At 43.1% G+C, this 27,188-nt stretch overlaps 1 protein-coding gene across 3 annotated transcripts in view; it reads left to right on the top strand.

Moving 5' to 3' along the window:
- The window catches only part of LOC310859344 (VPS10 domain-containing receptor SorCS1-like), a 245,180-nt gene that overhangs the window by 178,634 nt on the left and 39,358 nt on the right, over positions 1-27,188 (top strand). For all 3 annotated transcript variants that reach the window (XR_014569292.1, XM_083765827.1, XM_083765826.1), the window contains exons 12-19: positions 3,211-3,287; positions 7,719-7,810; positions 9,662-9,769; positions 13,084-13,201; positions 16,990-17,123; positions 21,482-21,595; positions 22,905-23,076; positions 25,760-25,946. Coding sequence is in view for 2 of the 3 variants with exons in the window: in XM_083765827.1 (XP_083621953.1) it covers positions 3,211-3,287; positions 7,719-7,810; positions 9,662-9,769; positions 13,084-13,201; positions 16,990-17,123; positions 21,482-21,595; positions 22,905-23,076; positions 25,760-25,946 (1,002 nt within the window). In the remaining variant the exon portion in view is untranslated. The remainder of the gene's footprint in view (positions 1-3,210; positions 3,288-7,718; positions 7,811-9,661; positions 9,770-13,083; positions 13,202-16,989; positions 17,124-21,481; positions 21,596-22,904; positions 23,077-25,759; positions 25,947-27,188) is intronic.

Here is a 27,188-nt window from a genome sequence, read left to right as displayed (position 1 = left end):
GAGAATGAACGTGAACACAGCTTCTGAACCATTCCTTAACTCCATGGTCACTGAACTAAATACTGGACCCAATCATCACAAGGCACACAATATTTACAAGATATTCATAGTAAAATGGCTTCTTTTAGCGAGACAAATCAGGAGAAAATCTACTTTGTTAATGACATTTCTTTATCCCAGCAACACATTCTCGCGAGATTTGGAGATGAGTCCGGAAGCCTCTCTCTGTCCATCTGCAATTTGACGGACAACACATACGTAGGGGGCCCCATATTTAAGATGACAATATGTGAATATTAATAATATTCACATAACGTGAAATGAATGGACACAAAGTGAAATAAAATGTGTGTTCCAATGCTTAATAATATAATTTTCCATAACTTTCTTAGACTCTTGGTTGATGGGGGCTGGGAAATTTGAGAAATGGCATTTGACATTTGCCATATAATGCTCTCTGCTCCACAGTGTTGTTCTCAGCCTGGGAGAGGGGAGAGGGGAGGGGGGGGTGGGGAGGGCGGGGATGAGTGGTATTCCCCCTATGGGATATGGCCTTGTTTCTGCCAGGTGGAAACAGCAGCGAAAGAATTCTGAAACTCCTCATTTTAGAGCAACCAGTGCAATCTTACATGGCTGAGTTTCCAACATTATTCTGTATCGTTGAGACTGCAGTTCAGCCTTCAATCCTCTCTACCTTAATTCCACTCACTTTTTTGAAACTTCAATAGCGGTCCACATTTCCCACAGGCAACCTGACAGCATGTTATCTCACAGTTGAGCAGGGCCAGATCACATCACATCACAGAAGCCTAGCCTTAGCCTAAGGTAACCATAGTGTCTGTCAGCCTTTAGCCATGGTGTCTAGCCACTGTTATCTGGGTACGGCCGGACTCACATTATGCACGGCGATAGGTCCCCTGATAGGTGTACTTTAGGTGTATAGGGCGGGTGCTGGGTGGTAGGTGCAGGGTGGGTGCTGCTGGGTGGTTGTATAGGTGCAGGGTGGGTGCTGCTGGGTGGTTGTATAGGTGCAGGGTGGGTGCTGCTGGGTGGTTGTATAGGTGCAGGGTGGGTGCTGCTGGGTGGTTGTATAGGTGCAGGGTGGGTGCTGCTGGGTGGTTGTATAGGTGCAGGGTGGGTGCTGCTGGGTGGTTGTATAGGTGCAGGGTGGGTGCTGCTGGGTGGTTGTATAGGTGCAGGGTGGGTGCTGCTGGGTGGTTGTATAGGTGCAGGGTGGGTGCTGCTGGGTGGTTGTATAGGTGCAGGGTGGGTGCTGCTGGGTGGTTGTATAGGTGCAGGGTGGGTGCTGCTGGGTGGTTGTATAGGTGCAGGGTGGGTGCTGCTGGGTGGTTGTATAGGGTGCAGGGTGGGTGCTGCTGGGTGGTTGTATAGGTGCAGGGTGGGTGCTGCTGGGTGGTTGTATAGGTGCAGGGTGGGTGCTGCTGTGTGGTTGTAGTAGATGGTTGAGTGAGTTGGCAGCAGAGGGGGTTTACTTCTGAAAGTTGATAATCAACTATTAACTTTGATATGACTTTTAGTTTGACCTAATAATTATGTTACCCGTCATGAAAGATGTAACCCTTTCTTAAGTGCATCATGTGCAAAGCTAACTGGGCCTGTGGGAGTTTACGCTACCATGCAGGGGCTGTTATGTTGCTTCGCTTGCGTTTGTATTCAGGCCTTGTGTTTAACCACCTGGTTCCAATTACCGGCTAAATGCCTGGAGGCCATTACTGTAGTCTAGCCACCATTAGGACAGCTCAAGCCTTAACGTGGTTAGAGAGGTTGAAGAATGAATGCAGAAATCTGAATTGGCCGTATACGGTATACTGTATACTGTGTGTTCATGCATGTTTGTTCAGTTGACATGTACTGCCCCAATGCACTGTATTATTGTACATGTACTGCCCCAATGCACTGTATTATTGTACATGTACTGCCCCAATGCACTGTATTATTGCATTAGAACCCATGTTGAATCACTCTGTCCGCTTTGGACTCATTTTAATCAAAATACTTAGTGGACAACATTGACTGAATAATGTTCTGTACTACAATAACGTACTACAAAGGTTGGACATTGGACATTGAAAACACGCACAAGGAAATGTTTTCAATAATTTCAACGTTAAATTAGTGAAACTAAAGGAGTGGTTCCCTAAACGTTTTAGCTTGTGACCCAAAAGAGAAATCAGGACCCAAATAGTGAAAATATCACATTTAAAGGAACTAACTAACTAACTAACTAAGGGTTAAAGCAGTAGCCTATACCAGTATGACGTCAGTATGACAACATATTGATCCCAGATCAGGGATCTCTAGACAGACACAGACAGATCCAGAAAATGAGTCATCCATATGCAGGGCAGGCAATCGAAGGCATAGAAGCGAATCAGAGAGAGACAAAGCAACCAAAGGTATGGCTCCCCCATATCTTGCAAGTATGATTGAACCCTACAAACCCTCCCGCGCACTCAGATCAGCCAACGCAGGGAAACTGGAAGTACCCTCACTAAAAACGCCGGGACAACGCTCCACACGTCCCAAACTCTTCTCCCTTCTGGCTCCAAAACTGTGGAATGCACTTCCCATTGCAGTCAGAACTGCAGCATCACTCCCAATCTTCCGCCGTCGTCTGAAAACCCACCTTTTCAGACTCCATCATGGCCCATAGCACTTACCCCACCCCCTTAGATAGCATTTCTGTAGACTTAGATAGCATTTGATACAGACTTATAGCATGTTATGTAGACAGCACTATAATTGCATTGTATATAGTCATAGCACGCCATAGTACATATGTATAGCATAGTAGTATAGATGTATAGTTTATATGTATAGTCTCATAATATAGATATTCCACTGTTACTTTCTTAGCTTACGCATGTTTCATGATAAATGCTTTATGTGATGTATTCCCATGCTTTTTGTTCTTGCTTAATGTAAATCGCTCTGGATTAAGAGCGTCTGCTAAATGCCTAAATGCCACACATGCAAAAATCTATAAAGCATTTTATGGGGCCTTTTTTATCCCACACACTATATAGACTATCGCCGCACCTTCTATCGTGAATCTAGTTTAATATGCATTTCACCGTTTACCTACAAGTACAGTAAGTGCTGTGGTTGGTGAGTGGTTTGACCTCTGACCCTACGCTCAGCCTGCTTCCGCCCATCTATTCCACTATATTAAGAGCATTCTGTTTTCAGGCTCCATCGGTTCAGAGCTCACCACAAGCAACGTCAGCGTGTTCATCACCTCGGACGCAGGCAACACATGGAGACAGGTGAGAGCACTTATTTTAAACAACACATGGAGACAGGTGAGAGCACTTATTTTAAACAACACATGGAGACAGGTGAGAGCACTGTACTTATTTTAAACAACACATGGAGACAGGTGAGAGCACTGTACTTATTTTAAACAACACATGGAGACAGGTGAGAGCACTTATTTTAAACAACACATGGAGACAGGTGAGAGCACTTATTTTAAACAACACATGGAGACAGGTGAGAGCACTTATTTTAAACAACACATGGAGACAGGTGAGAGCACTTATTTTAAACAACACATGGAGACAGGTGAGAGCACTTATTTTAAACAACACATGGAGACAGGTGAGAGCACTTATTTTAAACAACACATGGAGACAGGTGAGAGCACTTATTTTAAACAACACATGGAGACAGGTGAGAGCACTTATTTTAAACAACACATGGAGACAGGTGAGAGCACTTATTTTAAACAACACATGGAGACAGGTGAGAGCACTTATTTTAAACAACACATGGAGACAGGTGAGAGCACTTATTTTAAACAACACATGGAGACAGGTGAGAGCACTTATTTTAAACAACACATGGAGACAGGTGAGAGCACTTATTTTAAACAACACATGGAGACAGGTGAGAGCACTTATTTTAAACAACACATGGAGACAGGTGAGAGCACTTATTTTAAACAACACATGGAGACAGGTGAGAGCACTTATTTTAAACAACACATGGAGACAGGTGAGAGCACTTATTTTAAACAACACATGGAGACAGGTGAGAGCACTTATTTTAATGTTTAATAAATCAAACAAACAAGGAGGTTGGAGCGCACACCAGTAGTAAAGAGGTGCTGACCGCGGGAGATAAAGTTGACTGAAAAGAGGAGAAGTCGCACAGCTCGTAGTCACGATGCAAGTTTTTATTTCCAACGTTTCGGCAAACAGAGTTGCCTTCTTCAGGGAATGACATACAAAAGGTGTACACCAGATATTTATAAAAGTTGGGACAAAGGGTTAGGGAGTGTCCTCAATCAGGCCAACACCCAAAGTGGTTGGGTTTGTTTTTATTGTTTAACATAATATGTTTAATATCTTGCTGGTGTACTTACCCCTCCTTTTATTGGTCATGCAACCATGGAACAGGATCAGGGCTGCATAATCTCTGTCTATAAGACTATTGTATTATATACCTTATATGTTTTTAATGCAGGCTCCTATACATAATTACATATATTTTTCTATTAACTGACCTATTGCATTTTGATGTCGCTTTTTGCCTTTTGTTCTATTTAATGTACAAATAAAGTTAGTGTTGCCAGCAACCAATCACCCACTTTGGGTGTTGGCCTGATTGAGGACACTCCCTAACCCTTTGTCCCAACTTTTATAAATATCTGGTGTATACCTTTTGTATGTCATTCCCTGAAGAAGGCAACTTTGTTTGCCGAAATGTTGGAAATAAAAACTTGCATCGTGACTACGAGCTGTGCGACTTCTCCTCTTTTCAGTCAAAGTGTAATAAATAACACGCCGCTCTTGTTTGTGGGTGGAAGCCCGCTGCTTGCTTTATCTTTACACACATGCAGAGCATGTGTGTAAATTGACTATTATTTTCAAAAACAACTTATTGTTGTTGTTTTCATCAGGATGGAAACAATTATTTTAACGCTTAGCACACTTGTGACACAAAAAAAAAAACAGTACATGATACATGTACTGTAGCCTATGTACTATAAGCACTCAAAATAAATATTATTAATTTATTTGTGGTGAAAACAAAGATAAGTTGGTAGTCAATGTTGAAATCCGGGAAATGTTTGAGTTTTAGTGATATCTTCATTTTGACAATACCGCCCAAACCGGAATTCTATGCTTCACCAAAATCGCAGACCTACAAGCTATCGACACGACACGTATGTGCCACGTTGTGAGCTTGTACGTTGACAATTTTGATCGTGCGACACCGCTTTGCGATTCATTCTGAATCAAAGCTTTAGTTTAGATGCTTTGATTGATATGGTATCAGTGTTTCCGACATGCATTAAAGTCTAATGATTAAAGCATAATAAAACAATTGTGTCCCTCTCAAAAGAGCCAAAAGAAGTAGCTAATCTGTCGTATCCAGCTGGGGGGTACAGCAGACTGACAGATGTGCCACTTTGTTGATATCTATCCTCACACCCTGTTCAGTGTTTTAATGGGCGATAATCAAATGAAATCTTAGCAGTAATTAGATTCAGTTCTTGCATACAACACCCGGGGGCGACCCTCTTCTTATGCCAACATCACATTAGGATGCTTGTTTCTGTAACCGGTGAAACATTGATATGACAAGATCTAATCCTAATAGACGTGAGTGAGTGAGTGTGAGTGTGTGTGTGTGTGTGTGTGAGTGCATTTGTGCGTGCGTGCAGTGTTTTCCACACTTTTTCTGGATCTCTAATAATTAGAGATGTAAAACCAGTGGGAGAACAACTTCAACTTTTTGTATTTCAAGGCTGCAACGCAATGCACGCACGCGTGTGTGTGTGTGTGCATGCGCGTGTGTTTGTGTGCGTGAGTGCGTGCGTGCGTGCGACCTGAATGGTCTTTGGGAAATTGAGGACAATTCCCAATGGCCTGGCCTGCCTAGAGACTGATTTCTCCCTTGTGTCACTGAAAAACATGCAGAGGAAATCACTCTTATCATATCTAGGCTACTCCAACTCATAGACTGGCTGTTATCTAGAGTTGATGGATGGATGGGTGTGTTTTGGTTCAGTGCTTGCCTGTGGTGGTTGGTCAGAAGGATTCTATCACTGCGTGAAAAGAGGAGTTAACAGTTAACAATTATGGGCACTAGATTTTGAGACCTCAAACCTCAAGTTTAGCGGGAAAATACAGTAATATACGGTAATATACAGGTGTGATGGTACAATTTGGGAGTTTACCGGAGTTTGTTGGAAAGTTTAACGGGAGTTTCCTGTAATATACACATCCGTATTCCATGTTTTTTGCGCAGTGTATTGCACAAACACTCAAACGTCAACCGTGGCCGAAACATTGTGAATCCTGTAAGAAGAAATACCAGTGTTTTTATAATAACCAAAACCCTTTTCGAGAAGATGGAGTGCCGTGACTTTGTCCACCCTAAAACATGATCATCAGGTGGTATTATTATTATATAAGTGTACAGTATTTCTTAAAATGACGTTTTTATGTGCACACGCCCACCAGTTCATTAATTATTATTTCTCTGCGAGGTACGAACATGTTCGATAACCCCTAGTGGCACCCCCTAGTGGTTGAGCCCCATAGCAGCTGTTAACACCCTGAGCGGCATATAAACGGAGGTCTCCGTCCTATCAAATAGTTACGCTCAGCGTTCAGGATGGAGATTAATCACAGGATGGAACATTAATGATATCATAACCGAGTGCACCGCTCCACAGGCTGGGAGCGCCTGTTGGCCTAACTTGAGTAAACTAAAGACCTGGAGGCGTGATCAATGCCATTTGGCTATTCTGATTGATCACGCCTCCAGGACTTTAGTTTACTCAAGTTAGGGAATAAGACCTGGTACTTAAGACACGCAAAATACAGCCCTTACAATAATCTGTATTCTGCTAACCTGCGGGCCGCAATGAGTGATGGTGGGGACTGCATGTGTCTGCCGGGCCGCCAGGTGCCCATGTATGGTCTATGGCCACTGGCAGGGTGGTCTGTGTGGGGGTGGGCCTCCTGACCTGAATGGAAGTCCCAGTTTGGCGCTGCACGCATGCATGGATATTTGTCTGTGTCTTTTTGTAAATGAATGCATCAGCATGTACATTCATGTTCATGTGTGTGAACCTGTATCACTTGTGAGGACCAAATGTTTCTAGTCTTGCATTGCCCGACTGATCACGTGGAGGAACGTGTGAATAGTGCAATTAATTTAAGAAGCAGGCATTATTGCTGAGGCATTATTGCTTTGTGATCCTCACAAGATAAATGGTTGTTTTATGGTTAAAATATAAAAATAGAATACAAAAGTTGGGGAGTTTTAGGAAAAGGTTCAGTTTGGGATTAGACATGTAAGAGGTTATGGGTTGGTGTTATATAAATATATTATGCCTGATTTATTTATACTACACAAAAAAATAGCAGCACTGCGATATTATGTTGATGCGACAAGCTCAGGCTATTTCCGGATATATAGTTCAACCATTAACAATGCTATTCATAAAATAACCATTCTAAAATGATGGGGTCCTCACAAGTATACTACTACTAATAAGAGTGTGTGTGTGTGTGTGCGTATCTATATAAATCTTTCTATATAATGTAATTCATAAAAGCTACGTATAAGAGCTAATGAGCTGCTTCCCGTGCATTCTGTGTGTGCGTGTGTGTGTGTGTGTGTGTGTGTGTGTGTGCGTGGGTGCGTGCGTGGGTGCGTGCGTGCGTGGGTGTGTGCAGATCTTTGATGAGGAGTACGCCGTGCTGTACCTCGACCAAGGAGGAGCCCTCGTGGCAATAAGACACACTCCTCTCCCCATCCGACACCTGTGGTGAGTCATTATTACTGGGAGCCGCCATTTGTCACAGCGTGACTCATTCCCCGGGAGGGGAAGGAGAGAGTTCCGAGCCTGCACGCGTTAGCCAAACGCAGGCAAATTAGTACATCTCAAAGCACCGGGAAAAGTAATTAATTCTACTTTAACAAACCCTGCCGGGGCGGTGGAATTTATTCTACTGTGATGACCGTCTGTCGTTCGGTTCTCACCAATTATGGCGAGGATAGAGTTTGACTCGGGGAAGTACTGTAGCTCTCTGTCCTCTCCACCGTCCACTGAGTCACAACGTGGGGGGCCTTGAGGCATATTGCAGGTCTGTAAAGGGGCCAGTCACACCAAGCAATATACCGGTACCTACTGTAACTATATTGATGACTATATAAAGTTGTCGTTTTAAAAATCATCCTAACTCAAGTGGGTGGCAGAATTCACATCACAACTATACAACAAAGACAATATGGTGAAGTATAATAGTTATCAAGTTATACTGCTTTGAACGGGCTTTAACTCTGAAACTGTATAAGTGGAACCAAGTTTTGTAAGGAACTCAACAAAAGTAATTTCAAATTGTATATAAAACATGGGTCGTGGACTAATTATTGCATATCAAAATGGAATGAAAAGGGTTAAGGGTCATTATTAGCTCATGAAATGTATTACTGTAAACGGTCGTTCACACCAAGCATGATAACGATAATGATAATTGCATGAGCGTCCACACTGATGAACAATTAACGATAACGCTCTGTTTAACGGTGGCAGAAACACGCTGTGACGTCTGCAGCTGCGTGGGGGAGAGCGCACACACACACACACACACACACACACACACACACGCACGCCTCTGTGACAGTGGTGCTGAAAGACACATGCAATAGGATACTGTATATTGATAATCTTATCTGATTAATCCATTTAGACCTGAGAACAGATTTTACAAAATGTCTTCTAACTCAGTTTTCTGGAAAAAACTTATGTTTCTATGTCGATCCTTGTTCCGGGGAGACCCCCAGAAGCAAAGATACGAGTTAAAAACGTTCGCTCTGAAAGAATATATATATTCAAGATTTGCCCAACATTTTCCACATTTTTCAAAAATAGCAGATCTACAAGCTCGCAGCTTGTACATCTGCTATTTTTCACCAAAAGGGTTTCCCGTCCTGAATTGGCTAATTATAAGAAGGTGAGACAGTTGTAGTCTACTGTACCAGGTGTTGCCATAATAGCTATGCCTGCCAAGGGCACATTTTCATTTCATGTTACATTTAATGCACAATAAAGTTTTCTTTATCTTTACCTTCATCTTTATAATCGTCTCCTCATCTCCGTTAATTATAAAACTAATGTGATTCAGAGGGTGAGAGAGACTGATTGCATCGTAGATGTCCTTCTGATGGATTGTGATTGGCTGTCAGTGTTTCTATATCGTTCGTAAAAATTGCTCTGAAAGTGCTTCCGAACCACATCACTCAGCGAATGTTTTCAACTCAAATCTTTGCTTCTGTGGGGGTCCCTGGAACAACATATTTTTATATGGGGGTCCGCGGCCAAATACAGATCATTCTGGTGGTCGGTGATGAAAAAGGCTGAGCACCACTGACATAGAAACATGATTTAGAAGACGGGCACCCATTTTGGTGTCAGCATCATGTTATGCTTTAGCTATTGAAAAATAGCAGATCTACAAGCTCATAGCGCGCCACCGAGTGGCGCGCTACGAGCTTGTAGGTCTGCTATTTTTGAAAAATCGAAGAGCGACTGACATTTTTAGAATCTGATCTCAGGTCAGAATGGGTTAATCGGCCTCAGTCCTAAATGGGTTAATGCTGTGCTGCGTTCTTGCAGGTTGAGCTTTGATGAAGGCCGGTTGTGGAACAAGTACAGCTTCACCAACTCTCCTCTGTTTGTGGACGGCGTGCTCGGAGAGCCCGGGGAGGAGACTCTCATTATGACGTGAGTGATGAATCATCTGCCCGCCTGCATGAAGCTGAAAACAAACTGTTTGCGTGCGTGTGTGTGTGAGTGCATGTGTGCACAATTAGTAGTAATACTGTACGGGCACCAATTTCGTCGCCACCTTTACCCGCGATGCGGCCCGCAATTCAGCCACTGCCCGAAAATTAATATAGGAGCTTCCTCTGTCCCTTAACAGTATTTTGGTCCAGTGTCACCCGCTATCCTTTTTGCCGACAACGGTATTTGCGACTAGAGGTGTGGTCATGGGCGCGCTGGCACGCTTTCCCCTAAATTGCTACTAAATTGCTAGCGATAGTGGAGTTTCAAAGCACCCGTATTGCCAAATTAGTTTGGTAAAGAGCGGCACGCATGGGGCACAGCGCGCCTGCATGGAGATGTCCGCTAGTGCAGGCTTCATCATCTCTCCTTATTCTCCTATGCATCTCTTTGTAATTTTCATATAATCAGCAGAAGCGAGTGCCTGCCACTTACTGTAAGTTCCTTGTGTACATTGTGTTTATATAATTGTATAGTCAAAGAAGTTATTTGTGCGTGCACGATTCCATTTGCTTCAGTTCATCAGCAGCAAATGGGGTTTAAAACGATGTATTTACCTTTCCTTTTCGCTTCATACCATTCCGTAGAGACAGCCTACACGCACGATCTATATGAAAGTGAAATCACCAAAATGAAAGCCCTAATTTCGTAGTTTACACAGAACTTAGACATTTAAAAAATGAGTGAGATTTGTGCGAATGCACACACACTTTTCTATTACTATACTAGTGAGGGCATGGACAACATGTGAACTTGTAGATCGGCTATTTTCCAGTGCTCGACACCAGTGCACAACTCGGTATATAAAACGGGCATACATCTAACCCTAACCCCTAAGACTATCCTCTATAACTCATCCTAACCCTAACCCTAACCCCTAAGACTATCCTCTATAACTCATCCTAACCCTAACCCTAACCCCTAAGACTATCCTCTATAACTCATCCTAACCCTAACCCCTAAGACTATCCTCTATAACTCATCCTAACCCTAACCCCTAAGACTATCCTCTATAACTCATCCTAACCCTAACCCCTAAGACTATCCTCTATAACTCATCCTAACCCTAACCTCTAAGACTATCCTCTATAACTCATCCTAACCCTAACCCCTAAGACTATCCTCTATAACTCATCCTAACCCTAACCTCTAAGACTATCCTCTATAACTCATCCTAACCCTAACCCCTAAGACTATCCTCTATAACTCATCCTAACCCTAACCCCTAAGACTATCCTCTATAACTCATCCTAACCCTAACCCCTAAGACTATCCTCTATAACTCATCCTAACCCTAACTTGAATATTTGTACCAGGAAAATGGTACTCATGTCTATTCTTCATATTCTATTATACTTTTGGACATTAAGGTCCTCACAAGTACAGTAATGTGTGCACGTGTGTGTACAGACAGACACAGACACAGACACACACAGACACACAGACACACACACACACACACACACACACACACACACACACACGGAATCAGCATTCTTGACTGCCTGATTTCCTTTCATGCATAAGAAAGATTTCTCTCAAGGTCTAGCTGACATCAAAACTGTCTGTCCCTTGGATTCAGATCAATGCTGCGGCAGCCGGCGACAGCATAACTGTCCATTTGAAGAACATGAGGGAAATTATCATAATGATCAAACTATATCAGTTGGGGGAAAAAAAGGAAAGATCGAAAAAGAAACAGAAGAAAGTTGCGCTACAAAACCTGTAACTTCTTTTCAAATGCAAAGCGAATGGCGCAGACTCTATACACAGCATGACCCGGCGTCACTCCTCTTAATGCAGTAAAAGATGTAGAACGTTTGGGACATGTTACCAGAATGTTTCCTCACCCAGTTACATCAATGTTTTATGGCACCTGCCGAAGGGGACAGAGTGACAGTAGTCCGGGAGAACGATGGGACACAGCTGGAGAGAGGCACCGGCGATGACAGGCAGAGAGGCTCATGGCATACTTTTTGGTTGCGCACCAAAGATAGCGAGATCTACAAGCTCACAGACACGTCACAGAGCCACGCGTTGTGAGCTTGTAGATCGGCTATTGTCGGTGTGCAACAAAGCATTCAGATCAGGCGCCACCGAGAGAATAAAGGGATTTGGGAGACAATGGGGGGGGATTACTCACTCGCATTTCCGTTTGATGCAGATGAGACTTGCAAGCCTAGGGGAGGGATGGGGACAGGACTGGTTTTGAGGAAATGCCGGAAGAAAATGGTGATTTCGTTAAGTATTTTCTTTGAGATCTTGAGGCTCTCTGCTAGCAGACGCACCATTAGTTCTCATAAGACCATCATGCACTTTTTATAAATAAATTTGTACTCATTTTTTACAGTAAGTGCCTGTCATGGCAGTGCGCCTCGCAAGCTAATTGACAGATTGATTGTGATAAATTTGCTATGGTTTGAATAGTGAGGCGGTCAGCACCGAGAAACACGCCCCCCCCCAATTTAGTTTGTGACAGAATATTTATCTGCTTATGTCTCATAACCTTGGATTCAGATCATTCTTTTGGACTAGGGAAATATTGATATTCACAATGTTAGGCTTGTGCTTTCTCAGCTTAAGAGCAAAAGCTTGATGATGTCAAAGTGTCACTCACAAAGTGTTGTGAGTGACTGAGTGGGTGTGTAGAGAGGCCAGTCAGCTGTTTTACCTTTGGCTCGCTCAGTGTCACGTCAAGTCATCTTTATTTATTACAGCACAGTTGACTCAAACAAAGTGCTTTCCTGTCGATGATAACCAACAACATGCTGTGATAAATCACAAACTACTAATCTACAAAAGCAAACTAAAGTAAAATGATAATGTCAAAGTAACAGTAATGGCAGTAACATAAACCAACGGGCAACCTGAGAATAAATAGTCTGTCGTGTCAGTGTCCGGGTAGCTCCATCAGTCGGAAAAGAGCTCTCGCCTTTGTCACACAAGGTCACATGGGTTCGATCCTGGGCACCGCCAACTCAGCGTATGAGTAGCACGGGTTGGGTGCAGCAAGTTGTGCGGGAGGTATTGGGATCTGTGGCACTCCACCTCAGCAGTTTCCCATTCCCGGGTGTCTAGCGCATTGTTACGGGGACAGACTCCCATGTATTACCGGCATGATGCAGACAATAAGCCTACTTCTTTCCCTCCCATTATATTTTTGCCTCTTTGATCCCCAGTGCTACTCGGTGCATTTGCCTGGACATACTGTACAGTACACTGTACCTGACCGTGTGTGCTTGGCTATATTCCAGGATATTCGGCCATGTCAGTCATCGCTCTGAATGGCAGCTGGTGAAGATAGACTTCAGGTCCATCTTCAACAGGAGGTGCACAGAGGCCGATTATCAGACATGGCACCTACATGATCAGGTAAGACGCCACACTAGTGCCCTAGATTAGTATTCATTAACCCATTCTGACCTGAGATCAGATTCATACGAGGTTTCCGCCGGACACACACTGGTCTGATGAACCCATTCTGACCTGAGATCAGATTCTAAAAATGTCAGTCGTTCTTCAAATTTTCAAAAATAGCAGACCTACAAGCTCGTATCGCGCCACTCGGTGGCGCGATATGAGCTTGTAGATCTGCTATTTTTAAATAGCTAAAGCATAACATGATGCTAACACCAAAATGGGTGCCCGGTCAGAAAACAGCATAAGGTACATATAGTCACAGACATTAACTCATTCACACCACATTCTGCTGTTTAACCAAGTAGCTTCTATTTCTAGATGACAAACAACTTTGGAACAAATTTCAATCAAAGCATGCATCTCTGCATGCTATGGCGTTGTTGGATATAGGATCTCTCAAATCAAATGTAGGAGACGGAGTCAACTTGGTCAGGATATAGTGTGTGATCAAAGGCTTAGATAGAAATTAGTTAAGAGGTGGAGTGAGCTGCTGCATGTCTCTCTGCTCCAAAACCACTTGTGCACATTCTCCATTTATTCTCAGTGATCTTTGTGAATCAAGTCCTGCATACATTAACCCATTCTGACCTGAGATCAGATTCATAATGAGGTTTCCGCTGGACACACACTGGTCTGATTAACCTATTCTGACCTGAGATCAGATTCTAAAAATGTCAGTCGTTCTTCGATTAAAAAAAAAATAGCAGACCTACAAGCTCGTATCGCGCCACTCGGTGGCGCGATATGAGCTTGTAGATCTGCTATTTTTAAATAGCTGAAGCATAACATGATGCTGACACCAAAATGGGTGCCCGTTCAGAATGGGTTAAACCTTCCCCACTCAACCTGCTCAGGCCCAGAGCCAAGAAAGAGCATTAGAGTGCTCCTTTATTCAGCATCCAGCGCTGTAATAGGTTTAGACAACCATATGCTCTGGCTAGGCTAATGATCCAACATATAGCATGGAGGCGGACTGTGGTTCATGCCAATTAATTGCACAATAAGCCCTGAAGAGAAGGACAAGCCCTATCGTCAACTCAAGAACAAAGTGGATAATTTGCCCATAGATAAAATGTAAATGTTTATTATTTTGGGACCATTCAAGTTTTTATTAGTCTTTTTGTGTCTCTTTGTGGAATTCAGCAGTGTCACACAGAGAGAGAATCCCCACATCTCACCAGTGACACCTATAGCACAGAAACAGAATGATCTTGGATTCAAGCAGTGTTGCCGTTTAGGACGGAGCGTTCAGTTTCCGGGGTCTGCAATCTTCTCGTCTTGTTTGTTCACTTCCCCCATTATAACATATCCTTGGTGAAACCTCCAATGGGATCCAATAGTTATGATTATGGTTATTGATATGATTATTATTCATTATTATTATTATTATTATTATTATTATTATTATATTTTATTCACAAGCTCTTGTTGATACCTTTCATTGGTTGAATATTATCCACAGACAGAATGAGAATTAACCACTTCCACTTTAAAGGTATATTCAGTGATTTCACTTAATTCAAATATCACTTATTTTTTTGTTTTGTTGTGATAATCCTCCCTACTATAGAGTGTGCTGGCCATATAAGGAGTTCCTCCCTGTCCCCAGTTAACCCCTGGGGGTCAAAAAACCTTAGGTTTCGTTTTTGACTCTCTATCCTGATTGGACGAAAGGCTGGGTCCCACAGCCAAAAACGAAACCTAAGGTTTTTTGAGTAAAATCACTGAATATACCTTTAAAACTTTCTCAAAAACAGCTAAAACAAATCTCATACTTTATGGATAGATGATACAATTCATTTAAATTAAATACGTTGGTGCTTTAAGTGTACTGTAGGTCTGTTTTGGGGTCTTTTGTTCTTCTATAACAGCCAGCAGTCTGACTGGCTCGTTAAACACGTTGATCAATACCTAGTGACTCTGTGGAGCTAACAGTGTAATTGTTTTCTTTCACTCTATTTACTACTACTACTACTTTATGACTCCTAGGGTGGGCTCATGCCACACCAATCTTGCACTCTTTAACGGCTCTAGTCTTAGAGAACTGGACTTAAGTTGCAATATACAAGCTTGTATATCGGCTGTTTTTGGCTAATGTTCCCTCAGGTTCTAGTGGTTAAGTCGCTAAGCATGTCTGCAAAATACCTAAATCGTAAATTGATTGCCAAAGAAGACTATGATAATATACTGGTAGCTGTGCAACAGAATTCAAATCTTGTTCATTCGGTCTGTTATATGCCTATGTCGCACATTTTAGCTTTTAAATAAAATAAATAATCCTACTGTATAATCCCATCCCATTATGAAAACACAGCACACTCTCCCCAGTGTAAGATTCTAGTAGAAGTAGTTGTTAACTTTACTACATGCACACAACACACAGCATGAGTCCGTGAACACAGCGTGGATGCACAGTGAGCCAGAGGACAGGCAGGCAGCGGTCCCTTTCACATGTTACGCTGCGTTGCACACATGCTTAATGCCACCATGCATAATATTCATGCTAAATGAAATGTTATGACGACAGCTGTTTCTCTCTCTCTCTGTCTCTCTGGGCTGCAAAAATCAATTACCTTTTTGATTAATCAAATAATCTACAGTATAAGCACATTTATTAACCCATTCTGACCGGGCACCCATTTTGGTGTTGGCATCGTGTCGTGCTTTAGCTATTGAAAAATAGCAGATCTACAAGCTCATATCGCGCCACCGAGTGGCGCGATACGAGCTTGTAGGTCTGCTATTTTTGAAAAAAATCGAAGAACGACTGACATTTTTAGAATCTGATCTCAGGTCAGAATGGGTTAATCAGACCAGTGTGTGTCCAGTGGAAACCTCGTATGAATCTGATCTCAGGTCAGAATGGGTTAAAAGAAAAAAATGTATATATCAAGTGCGTAAGTGGTTTTTTTTTGCTATAATGTTTGAAATAAGGCACGTCAGATCGATTGATATTTTTATAATCAATTAGTTCAACTAGACCGGTGCCAGGCAGTAGAGCACCGAGTCTGTAACGATGGAAGTTAGAGATCCATGCCCCACCCGGCTATGTAGACCTGTTGTACCCGTGTCAGAGTACCCGTTCTGCCCATATGGAGATTTCTGTATCTGTCTCTCTGTGTCCCTTTATTCCTATATATGGAGTTCTGTGTCAGGCATGCCCAAATATGAAGTGTTGTGATGTCAGAACAGGCCAGCTCCATATATGGAGATACAGTATAGTGAGTGATCAGGTCCAGAGTCCGTCCGGGCAGAGGCTTTTGTGCAGGTTCTGGACAACTGGCTATGCGACGGACTCGACACCGGCCATTGCACTCCCTGTGGTGGTGTGGAACGCGTGTGTCAAATTTCAAGTCGGTGGGGTGAACGGTTTTCGAGTTATGTGGATTACAGACATACACACGTACGTACGTACTACGCACAGAGACTTGGTGCATTTATAGATATAAGATTAACCAATTCTGACCGGGCACCCATTTTGGTGTCAGCATTATGTTATGCTTTAGCTATTGAAAAATAGCAGATCTACAAGCTCATATCGCGCCACCGAGTGGCGCGATACAAGCTTGTAGGTCTGCTATTTTTGAAAAATCGAAGAGCGACTGACATTTTTAGAATCTGATCTCAGGTCAGAATGGGTTCATCAGACCAGTGTGTGTCCGGCGGAAACCTCGTATGAATCTGATCTCAGGTCAGAATGGGTTAACTGACTTTTTGATGCCCTTTTGATTGGCCCACAGGGTGAACCGTGCCTCATGGGAGTGAAGAGAATCTACCGTAAACTGAAGCCCACGGCCAGGTGCGTTATGGGAAAGACCTACTCTGTGACGATGACGTCGGGACCCTGCGACTGCACCGAGGCGGACTTTGAATGGTGAGAGAACATCTTTCACGTTGTTTTTGCTGAGTCCATGTTTCTCAAGCATTTTGATACGCGTTTGGCAATGGACCCTCAAAGACAAAAATAACGATGCTGCTGAGCCAAACTGCAGAAGCGGGAAAAAATAGCAAAAGAAAAGGGCTTGCAATTAACTTATACAGACTTAATTCAACAGCGGCAAAGATTACATTTTGACATTTTGTTTTTATTATTATTTTCTCGGAAATAGCTCATAACATGTCGCGGTGTAAGCTTAGATCGACTATTTCTTTACTGCTGAATACTAAAGTACTGTAGTGGCTTAAGTGTTTAAGCTCACAATTTGTAGCATCGCAACGCATTGTGAGCTTGTAAATGTGCTATTCTTATAGTTTGTCAATTTTGTTTACACACAAGTAAGTACATGTTGTACTTGTACTTATACCAGGCATAGAGTAATTTCACTCTGTGGTATTGCTACTTCTACTTGAGTCAAATAACATCAGAGTTAGTATCTTCTACCCAATTGTTCTTTGCACAGTTGAACTAAACAAATCAAGTCACACGCGTAAGTTCAGCTCCTCTTCACAATGGCTTATGAGCAGTCTGTCAGCAACCAATCAGCAGCCAAATCCTGATCAGTTATTAGTGCGCCCACACAGTAGAGTGGCGGAGATGCAAGATGCAGCTTAGAGCAGGCGTCTCTCCGGGTTTTTAAACAGCTGGTGGATGGAAATGGACGCACGCCTGTTAGAGCTGCATCTTGCATCCTCGTGGCTCTACTGTGTGCGCGCACTGTTGAGGTTATGATTTGTTTACAAAGCCTGGCTGGCTGGTAGAATAGTGATGGTGGGCCAGTTTTCCACATTCACCATCGAGCCAACAACAGAAACGTTTCTGACAAAATGGCAAAAAGCTCTTTCTTTTCCAACAACATTCAACTTCTGAGCCAGGGTTTCTCAAACAGAGGTCCTGGGACCCATGTTTGGGTCATAGACCTGTTTTTATGGGGATTTAGTAAACATCACTATTTCCTTAAAAAAGAAAAAAGAAAAATGTAATTATTATTTCAGAAGACTTTAAAATAAGAAAGAAGAAACTTTTTTCAGAAATATTCCAAAATCCATAAATAAATAAAAAAGGTCTATAGAGGGTATGTGCGTGACATCATCGCACCTGAAAGTTATGCTGGAATGAACACTGTGTGGCAAAAAACGACTTTCTGGCCTTGACAGCCCATTCATCCAAACAGAAAAGTCCTGTCTGATTGCATTAAACAATGTTAAACTGACCAACATTGAAGCTGTACGAAAAGCTTGAATTATCCTATTAAGTTTTTGTTTCATAAAAATCCACCATAGAAACGATTTGAGCTACTTTCTGTCAAGAGATGCCCTGCATTTGATTATTTGATTATTAAGTGCCAGAGTTTGGAGGGAGGGCAGAATCCATTTCTTCCGGCCGGCATGCGGGCCGGAAGAAGTGGATTCAGCCCTTACTGAGAGTTTGGAAGTGCTTGTTTTCAATAACATTGTGCTGCCTCCTGCATTATGTGACATTTAGAACCAGGTGGTACGGCAGGACGGTTGAGTGATTTCCAACGAGCGCTTCCAAACTCCAACACTCCATGCTGCTCAATGTTTTGCCACTCAGTCTAGATGAGGGGGGCGTGTCCTGATGGGCAAAAAGTGGTTTCATGATGTATTTTTTGGTCCGTCCGTCCGTGTCCTGGGAAGACACCAAACTTAACTCAAGGTTAAAGGCTAAAGCCCTATCCGTCTTGGCAATACGTTGGCAATAATATGTGGCGGTGGGATTTAAGGAGAGTGAAGGATGAACAGTTAGGAGATCACCGTCATGGATAAAGTCTTCCACATTAGAATTGTAGAACAGCTCGGGCTGCCGTAATCTCCTGGAGGCTCTGCCCCAGCTAAATGAAACCACTCAACTGCTACACGCCAAGCTGTGATGGTGTGTGCAGGCGTGCATGTGTATGTGCGCGCATGCATATTTGTGTGTTGTACCTATATTACTACACTTGTGAGGGCCAAACAACGTCCCCGTAATTATGAAATCATCTTTATTATTTTTTAGGTTTGGGGATTCAGGTTTTGGTACGTATATATAGGATCAGGATTAGACATTATTAAGAAATTAGGTTTATGGCTTGGGGTGAGAGTTCTGCCTGTTTCATACTTGCATGCCGTTATTGCGCACATAAAACAGATGATCTACAGTACACGTCGCAGCCCCGATGCGTTTAACGCTATGTTATGGGGTTAACAAATAGAAAACAAATAATGGCATTCATAAAATCATAAAAAGTGTAGTGTAGTAATACAACACGGTGTGCGTGCGCGTGTGCATTGATGCATTACCGCAGTATTCTTGGGCTCGTGCTTAAATGTCTGCCATCCCTCTACCTCCTCTTAAAAGATTAGGGAAGACGTCACGCCGTACTTCACAAGCTGCCTTTGTAGCCATAGCCTGTGGCTCTTTTCATTAAAGATGCACTCGAAAAAAAGAGGGTTTCGCTTCATCTACGCAACCTGTTTTCTTTGAAATATCAGCATTATAAATGTAGCCCTTTTTTCCCCCTCTCCTTCCTTTTTTCTTTCGTTTTATTCCCAAATATACAGGCCCCTTGAGTGAGGGAGTATGGAACGAGCTTCCATCAGAACCCATTCGTCACCCGGCCTAATAGCTTTCATTAACAATCACAACACTTTTGCATCTGTGTGCATGTCGCACTAATTGGGGCAATTTGTTTCTATCTTTTTGGGGACAGCGCAGTGCTGTGCCTTCTAATTTGTAGAACAAACAACTTGTGGGCTTTGTTTTAAAGGCACTTAATGGAGAAAGTGCAGTTGTTTGGCGTCAATGTTGTTTTAACAAATAAGGAGTTCATCATTCCCCCACAGGGGTTGAAATTTGCAATTCCTTCTAAAGTAAATGCTGTGCTGATCAATTATTTTGTCAGATTAGGGACCGATATGAATGTATTTGAGACTAAAAAGCTTAAGAATATACACAGTCAATTCCTCAGTGTTAATGTACGTACAGTATCCATTTGTAAAGCGTAAGAGGGTTCAATTAAAGCTGCAATCTGTAACTGTTATGTCCTACCTCGGGATTTGAACCATTCTAAGGCAATCCCCACTTGGACAGTGGAGTTATTGCACTTCAGGCAGTTGTCAGCCGGTAGGCGCTCTACACACACACGACACCAGGTTCCACCTATACAACCACTACTCTGCAGATGTACTAGTTGCTTTTTCCTACCTCTTTTTATCCCCATTTAGTCTTTATACCAAATTTGAATTCCTCCCCTCACACATTTCTGTGTTGTATCCTATCACCTACCAGTGAGGAGCCCCCACCCGGAGGACGTAAATCCTCTGTCCTGCTCCTCCCCCCCAACACTTGCAGCTGACAGGTGCCAGCCCGCCCAGAGTATGCGTAGCGACAAATATTAGCCTCTCTGCCCGGGCCAATTGTGTTTGTGCAGATGCTCAGATTGTTTGACATGATATTTTAACATTTAATTTGTTGAAGAAGGGACATCCGCACACTGCCACTTGCTAGTTCAGAGCAATTTTACTAATTGAGCAACGTTTCGGTCTTGCGACCTTCCTCAGGCTTAATTCAAGAATGGGCTGACATTGTCACAATTTGTTGAAATGAGTTGCCAGAGTGCGGCTTTAACACTGAATAATAATAATAATAGCTTGAATGTATATAGTGTGGTACTGTACATCCCTTGTAGATCTGCTATTTCTGAAAAAAAATTCAGCGTGTACAAAATGTTTCATTGTATTCAGTAACCTGAATAAGGCTGCAAGTTCGGAACGTAATCTTTGCTGCTGTTTAATTAAGTCTGGAGCATCTAAAGTTAGTTGCGAGCCCTTTTATTTCTGTTTTTATCACAGTTTTTTCAGCGTCTGTAGTTTAGCTCAACACCAAGGACAGAGGAAGTGTTATGTACCGGTATGTCTTTGAGGGTCCACGGCTCCACGCCCAAACATTTATCAATTTTGGGGGTCCTTGACATAAATGGAAAAAGAACCACCTTAAGAGAGGTGCTGGAGCCACAAAGGGAACATGAGAAAAAATAAAGGGAAGCTCCGCAAACTCAGATCTGCGCACAATCAATGTATTTATTTAGCAAGCTTTCGGTCTACTGACCTTCTTCAGGCAAGGGGTCTTTGACATGGCAAGGGGTCTTTGACATGAATAATGTTTGAGAAACATTGTCTTAGTAAGATGCTTTACATCAAAAACAATGAACAAACAAAAAAAAAACCCCAACACAACAAAATACTCCTCTGCACTGCCTGACCACTGTTCCCCTTGGCATGGTTGTGTCACTGCAGCGATTATGGCTACGAGAGGCGAACGGACGGCAAGTGCACCCCGGCCTTTTGGTTCCATCCGTCAGCGACGTCCAGGAGCTGCGCCACTGGGACAACCTTTGTCAACAGCACAGGGTAAGTGAGGGCCGATGGAATTAGCATGCCGCTGACTCACAGACCTTACAGCCTTGAGTGAATTGCATTGAGTTGAGGAGTTCAGGGCGCATTGATTGCTGTCTCGTTTGTTTCAAACGAGGACTGGCTGAGCACAATTTGGCCTTAAAACAGAGAGCTGGTAATTTATGAGCAGATTAGCGTGTGTGTGTGTGTGTGTGTGTGTGTGTGTGTGTGTGTGTGTGTGTGTGTGTGTGTGTGTGTGTGTGTGAGGGTGCGCGTGCGTGCACATGCACATGCATGCGTGTGTGTACAGAAACCTCATATCTCCATATTTCTACTTTTTATGTTTTTATGTGTCACACAAAAGTAGTGAAAGTAGCCAATTGTAATACGTTATACTTCTACGACACTACATACAACCTTTTTTAAAGGGACGCTTCACCCTTTTTGCAAAAATATATATGTTAATGACGTTTAGAAGCTTTAGAACACTTTCCCGGGGGTCTTTATGTGTGTAATATGTGGTTTTAGATATTCTAGATTGTAGCAGTGAGCCCAGTGTCTCTGATGTCATGGACACTGGGCTCACTACCTTCCTGGACTACATGTGGTCTCACTAAGATAGCTCTCCCCCTATCCACGAGGAGGAGCAGTGCACCAAAGAATGGTGGGAATTGTAGTCCAGGAAGGTAGTGAGACCAGTGTCCATGACATCAGAGACACTGGGCTCACTGCTACAAATTACAATCTAGAATATCTAAAACCACATATTACACACATAAAGATCCACAGGAAAGTGTTCTAAAGCTTCTAAACGTCATTAACATATATTTTTTTGCAAAAAGGGTGAAGTGTCCCTTTAATACAAAACATATTAACTGATCAATTGTCATGCACTACTCCATACCCTGTGGAGGCTTAAGAACAGCCAAATTAACACACACGCATGTACTGTACTGTACTGTACTGTACTGTACTGTACTGTACTGTACTGTACTGTACTGTACTGTACTGTACTGTACTGTACTGTACTCCTTACTCTCTCTATCCCCATCCTCCCTCTCCCTCATGTGGCGCACCCGTTATGCGATGCTCAGCCAATCACAGTGCAAGAATGCGTCTGATGACACATTCTAGCCAAGGACGCAATCTCTAGAATTAGTTGATAGATAATTAGGGCAACCTACCCAGTATGCAACTGAGTATATAATATTGTAAGATAAGAATAATATGTAAATTATCAGTGTCACAAATGGATACATGAACCCTGAGGATTTCACTGTGTATGCACTATTGCACTGTACATAATGCATGTGTTTGACTCCAGTTACAGGAAGGTAGTATCGAACAACTGCACAGCAGGAGTGATTGCCGAGTACACTGCCAGGAGACAGCAATGCCCCATCCAGGCCCCTAGGGGGCTCTACCTGGTCACTAGTGAGGGCAGTCTGACAGCCACGCTGGGTACCAATGTCACCTTCCTCGTCTATCTGGAGGAGGTACGATCATTTAACCCATTCTGACCTGAGATCAGATTCATACGAGGTTTCCACTGGACACACGCTGGTCTGACGAACCCATTCTGACCTGAGATCAGATTCAAAAAATGTCAGTCGTTCTTCGATTTTTTTCAAAAATAGCAGACCTACAAGCTCGTATCGCGCCACTCGGTGGTGATATTTGGCATCATCACTGTTTTGGGATGACTGGCCCATTGGTTTGTGGCGCGATGTTGAAAATAGGAAAAAAAGTCTCTTAAATTGGAAATCAGAACAAAAGAACAGGAGGAAAGATGCAAGTGACTGGAAAGATTCAAATTATGAAATCATTTTGACTCCAGGCCAAGCTGTTTTCGAGATAATTGTGAAAACGTAAATGCGATAATTACAACCGCTAATTACAACTGCTAAGGTTAATGAGTGTCATTTTATAGTATAGTGGGTGGAATTTGCAACCCACCGGCCAATTCGTGTGTTTCAGGTCTTTCCAGGTCGTGCACACTTTTATCAGAGGAAAATCATGAAAACAGGGTTCCTGTATTTTCACGGCTTGGACCTCTAACAATAATACTATATCTAAAGCTGTTTGAGGTGCTGTCAAAACAGTGTAAAACAAAGTAACAGAAGGATAAAATAGTTGAGGTTATGAACAATTCTCAACTTTGTGTCCTCTTTGGGCATGTTTGACATTTCAAATTCTATAAATGCACCAGTGAGAGTGTGTGTGTGTGTGTGTGTGTGTGTGTGTGTGTGTGTGTGTGTGTGTGTGTGTGTGTGTGTGTGTGTGTGTGTGTTCCACTGCATATCTTGAGAACTGTCCACCCGAACAACCTCAAACTTGCCATGTGTACTGCAAAGTAACCCAGGGGAGTGATGTGCTGTCTAGGAAGGAAGTTTGGTCCGTCTGTATCCCTCTTATGCCCATATTATATGGAGATCCCTGACATCGATATGATGTCATAGTACTGACCGGGTACAGTGGGTTTTGGATAAAGCCCAATTAACCACACCAATGATTCGCTAACTCCTCCTCCCTGTGAGCAGACGCATACTGGTAGTTACAGGCAACCACAGTGCCGGTCCGCCGTATTATGCAAACTACTTGGACCCCCCGGGAGTTGCTAAAGCCCCCGGAAATGTCCTCAAAGTCACATCCAACAAGCTTTGAACTGAGCAGATTGGACTTTCCGTTCCAGAAATAATGGCCAATAAAGGCCGCTTTCACCAATTTTTGATGGCCATTATTTTTCTTTAATAACACAGGATAGGAAGGTCCTAAAGCAGAACTTTGCTGTATGTCACTCCCCGTTGGTGGTTCTAATTTAACCATTATGAGGAGAATGTTTTTAGTTTGATATATTTTAAGTGAATAATGTAAGTCTGTATATATATAATAATATGTCCAGACCACCAGGTACCACCGAACCCTAAACCCTAACCTTTTCAGAAAACCCCGCGTTGAAACCAAAATAATATATAAAACTAAAAACATTCTCCTCATAGTGGTTAAATTAGAACCATCACCTGTCTCTCTGCCCTCGTTTCTGTCTGTCTCCACTTTCCACGATCAATAAAGGCAAAAAGCCCCCCAAATATCTTAAAACAATAGCTAATCTACAGGCTTATAGATCAGCATGTACAGTAGATCGGTTTGTAGTTTAAGCTTTTATCTTGCTGTGTCACACAATCAGAGAAAGTACAAAATTGAGCTTCAGTGATTACATGTACTGCTTTTAAACGTACTGGGCGGCAGCGTAGTGTGTCGAACAGTGTTCATCTTTTCAGAATATTTTTATTCAGTCTTAGGTGACATTCACACCAGAAAGCTTTACTGCGATTAAAATGAATCCTGCTGCACATTGTCAGAAAGTGCGCTTCGTTTTGGCAGGTGTGCAGCATCATTCGAATCCTAATGCGCATTAACAAACCGCATTCTACTCCAACCAAAAACGGGGGTTTCGCTTTTCTTCCAATCGCACTTAATTACGATTCGGTGCAGGTGTGAATGCAATCCGCAGCAAATAAAGGAAATGAAGCAAACAATGTGGCGGGTGAGGAGCTGAACACAGTTGGAGACGGAGAAGGCATATTTTACGCAGCGCAAAGATGTCCCGTTACCGTGGATAGACGTGGTCGAATGAGAGTGCGTGTGGCGCGCGCGCGGGGGGGGGGGGGGGGGGGGGGAGAGAGAGAGAGAGAGAGAGAGAGAGAGGTCCAGTCTCCGACGGCACGAATCATGCACGTTATGAGTAATTTTAACACCATATATTTCACTATAGTTTATGAATTGAACACATTGATAAAATTAATTGCTGCGTTTCCTTGCTGCGCTTGACAAATTTGCAAATTAAATATGCAAGAATCCCAACTACTCCGCCCCTTTCGCATCGAGTCTACCGAAGTATTAGGTGGGAATGTGACCTTAGTCATAGCTTTTGAATAACACACGATTTAGTCTTAGTCCCAATTAGTCTTCTGAAAAACCAGTAACACTGGTGTCGAAGTGTCCTTGAGCGAGACACTAAACCCCTAACTGCTCCTTGTATGGTTTCCTCTACCATTGGTGTGTGAATGGCAGAATGTGAAATACATTGCAGGTGCTTTGGAGAAATGAAAAGCAAGAGCATGTGAATGCAGTTCACTTTAGCATATTCCATTAACAATGCGTGTCCCTCCCGTGCAGGGTGAAGGCACCCGGACCAGCATTACGTTGGACTTCGGTGACGGCCACGCGCTGACCTACTCCAACGTCAGCTCCATTGAAGACGGCATCAAACACGTGTACAAGTCGGTGGGGATCTACCGGGTGACGGCCACCGGCGAGAACAGCCTGGGCTCAGAGAGCACGGTGCTCTACCTGCACGTCTCGTGTACGTGAGACACCCTTCCATTCACTGTGTCGGGGTGGAAACCTTGTATTGTCCAAAACTGTTACTTTTTAGCAAATCTGCGTTGCTGATCTGAGTGCGCGGGAGGGTTTATAAGTATGTGATGTCGGTGTGTCCTCCGGGCCAATAAGTATGTATGTCGGTGTTGTCCTCCGGCCTATAAGGGAATATACCATTTTTGTAAATGTACTACATTTAGCGTCGCACAAAAGTAGGAGATCTGCAAGCTTACATTTTGAGCTTCCGCATTTGCAAATTTTGTATTTGAACCCTGAAAAGTAACAGTTTTGGACATACGAACGAAATGGGAAAAAAAGATCCAGTGTTCCAATCGATCAAATGTATTTATGATTTAGAAACAAGCTCTTGTTAAAACGTTTCATTGGTTCACGATTTATCAAATCCACAAACACCACTTTCACTTTAAAAATTATAAAAAAAATATATAAGCAATGGATGGCGATATGACACGTCGTCAGCTTGTAGAACTGCTATTTTGCTACTTTTGCACAATGATTGTACGATGATTTGAGACATTCATTTTACAAAAAAAAGTTGAAAGAGAGCGTTTCTGCCCGGCAGCAACATTTTGTGCATGTGCGAATTTGTGTTTACAGTCTATACGAGTTTCCTCACCTTCACACGAGGCCCCGTTCCCCTACACCCCCACCCGTTCTTAAGCGTATTCTGCGTTTTACTCGTAGAGACAAGGCCTCTCTTCGATTGCTATGTATGGCCTTATCACACACACAAGAAATTGCACATGTCAACGTGTACCCAGCGTGACACAAACCTTATCTGTTTATAGCACGCGCACTCCTCTCTCCCGTAACCAAACAAACACCAGATAGTAAAAATACATTACAATTCCACTCCAGTCGACTTACGCTTCATAGCGGTCCAACCCCTGGTGCGTGTTGCAAACCACAGGCTGTCCTGCTACGTGATGGGCGTGACCACCCCGAGCGTATTGGGGGGGGTGACAGATGTAATGGAGCAGACTTATTGATCAGGGAGCACTGAGCCCCCTCCCCTCCAGTTTGTCAATCCAATGTGCCAGCAGTGCAAATAGAGCCACCGCGGGTCTCCGGGGGAGAGTGCCACGAGATGAAAAATAACACGCAGATGGTATCCAACAGTCCCCCGTGCAGGGAAGGGATTCTGAACACAGCTCAACCCTTTCATTAACCCTTCCGTCGTCCCGCCTTTTTATTCTTTTCACAT

The sequence above is a fragment of the Protomyctophum parallelum genome (assembly GCF_964188405.1).
Source record: "Protomyctophum parallelum genome assembly, chromosome: 5".
Lineage (NCBI taxonomy): Eukaryota > Metazoa > Chordata > Actinopteri > Myctophiformes > Myctophidae > Protomyctophum > Protomyctophum parallelum.
This window is presented reverse-complemented; position numbering and strand designations above follow the sequence as displayed.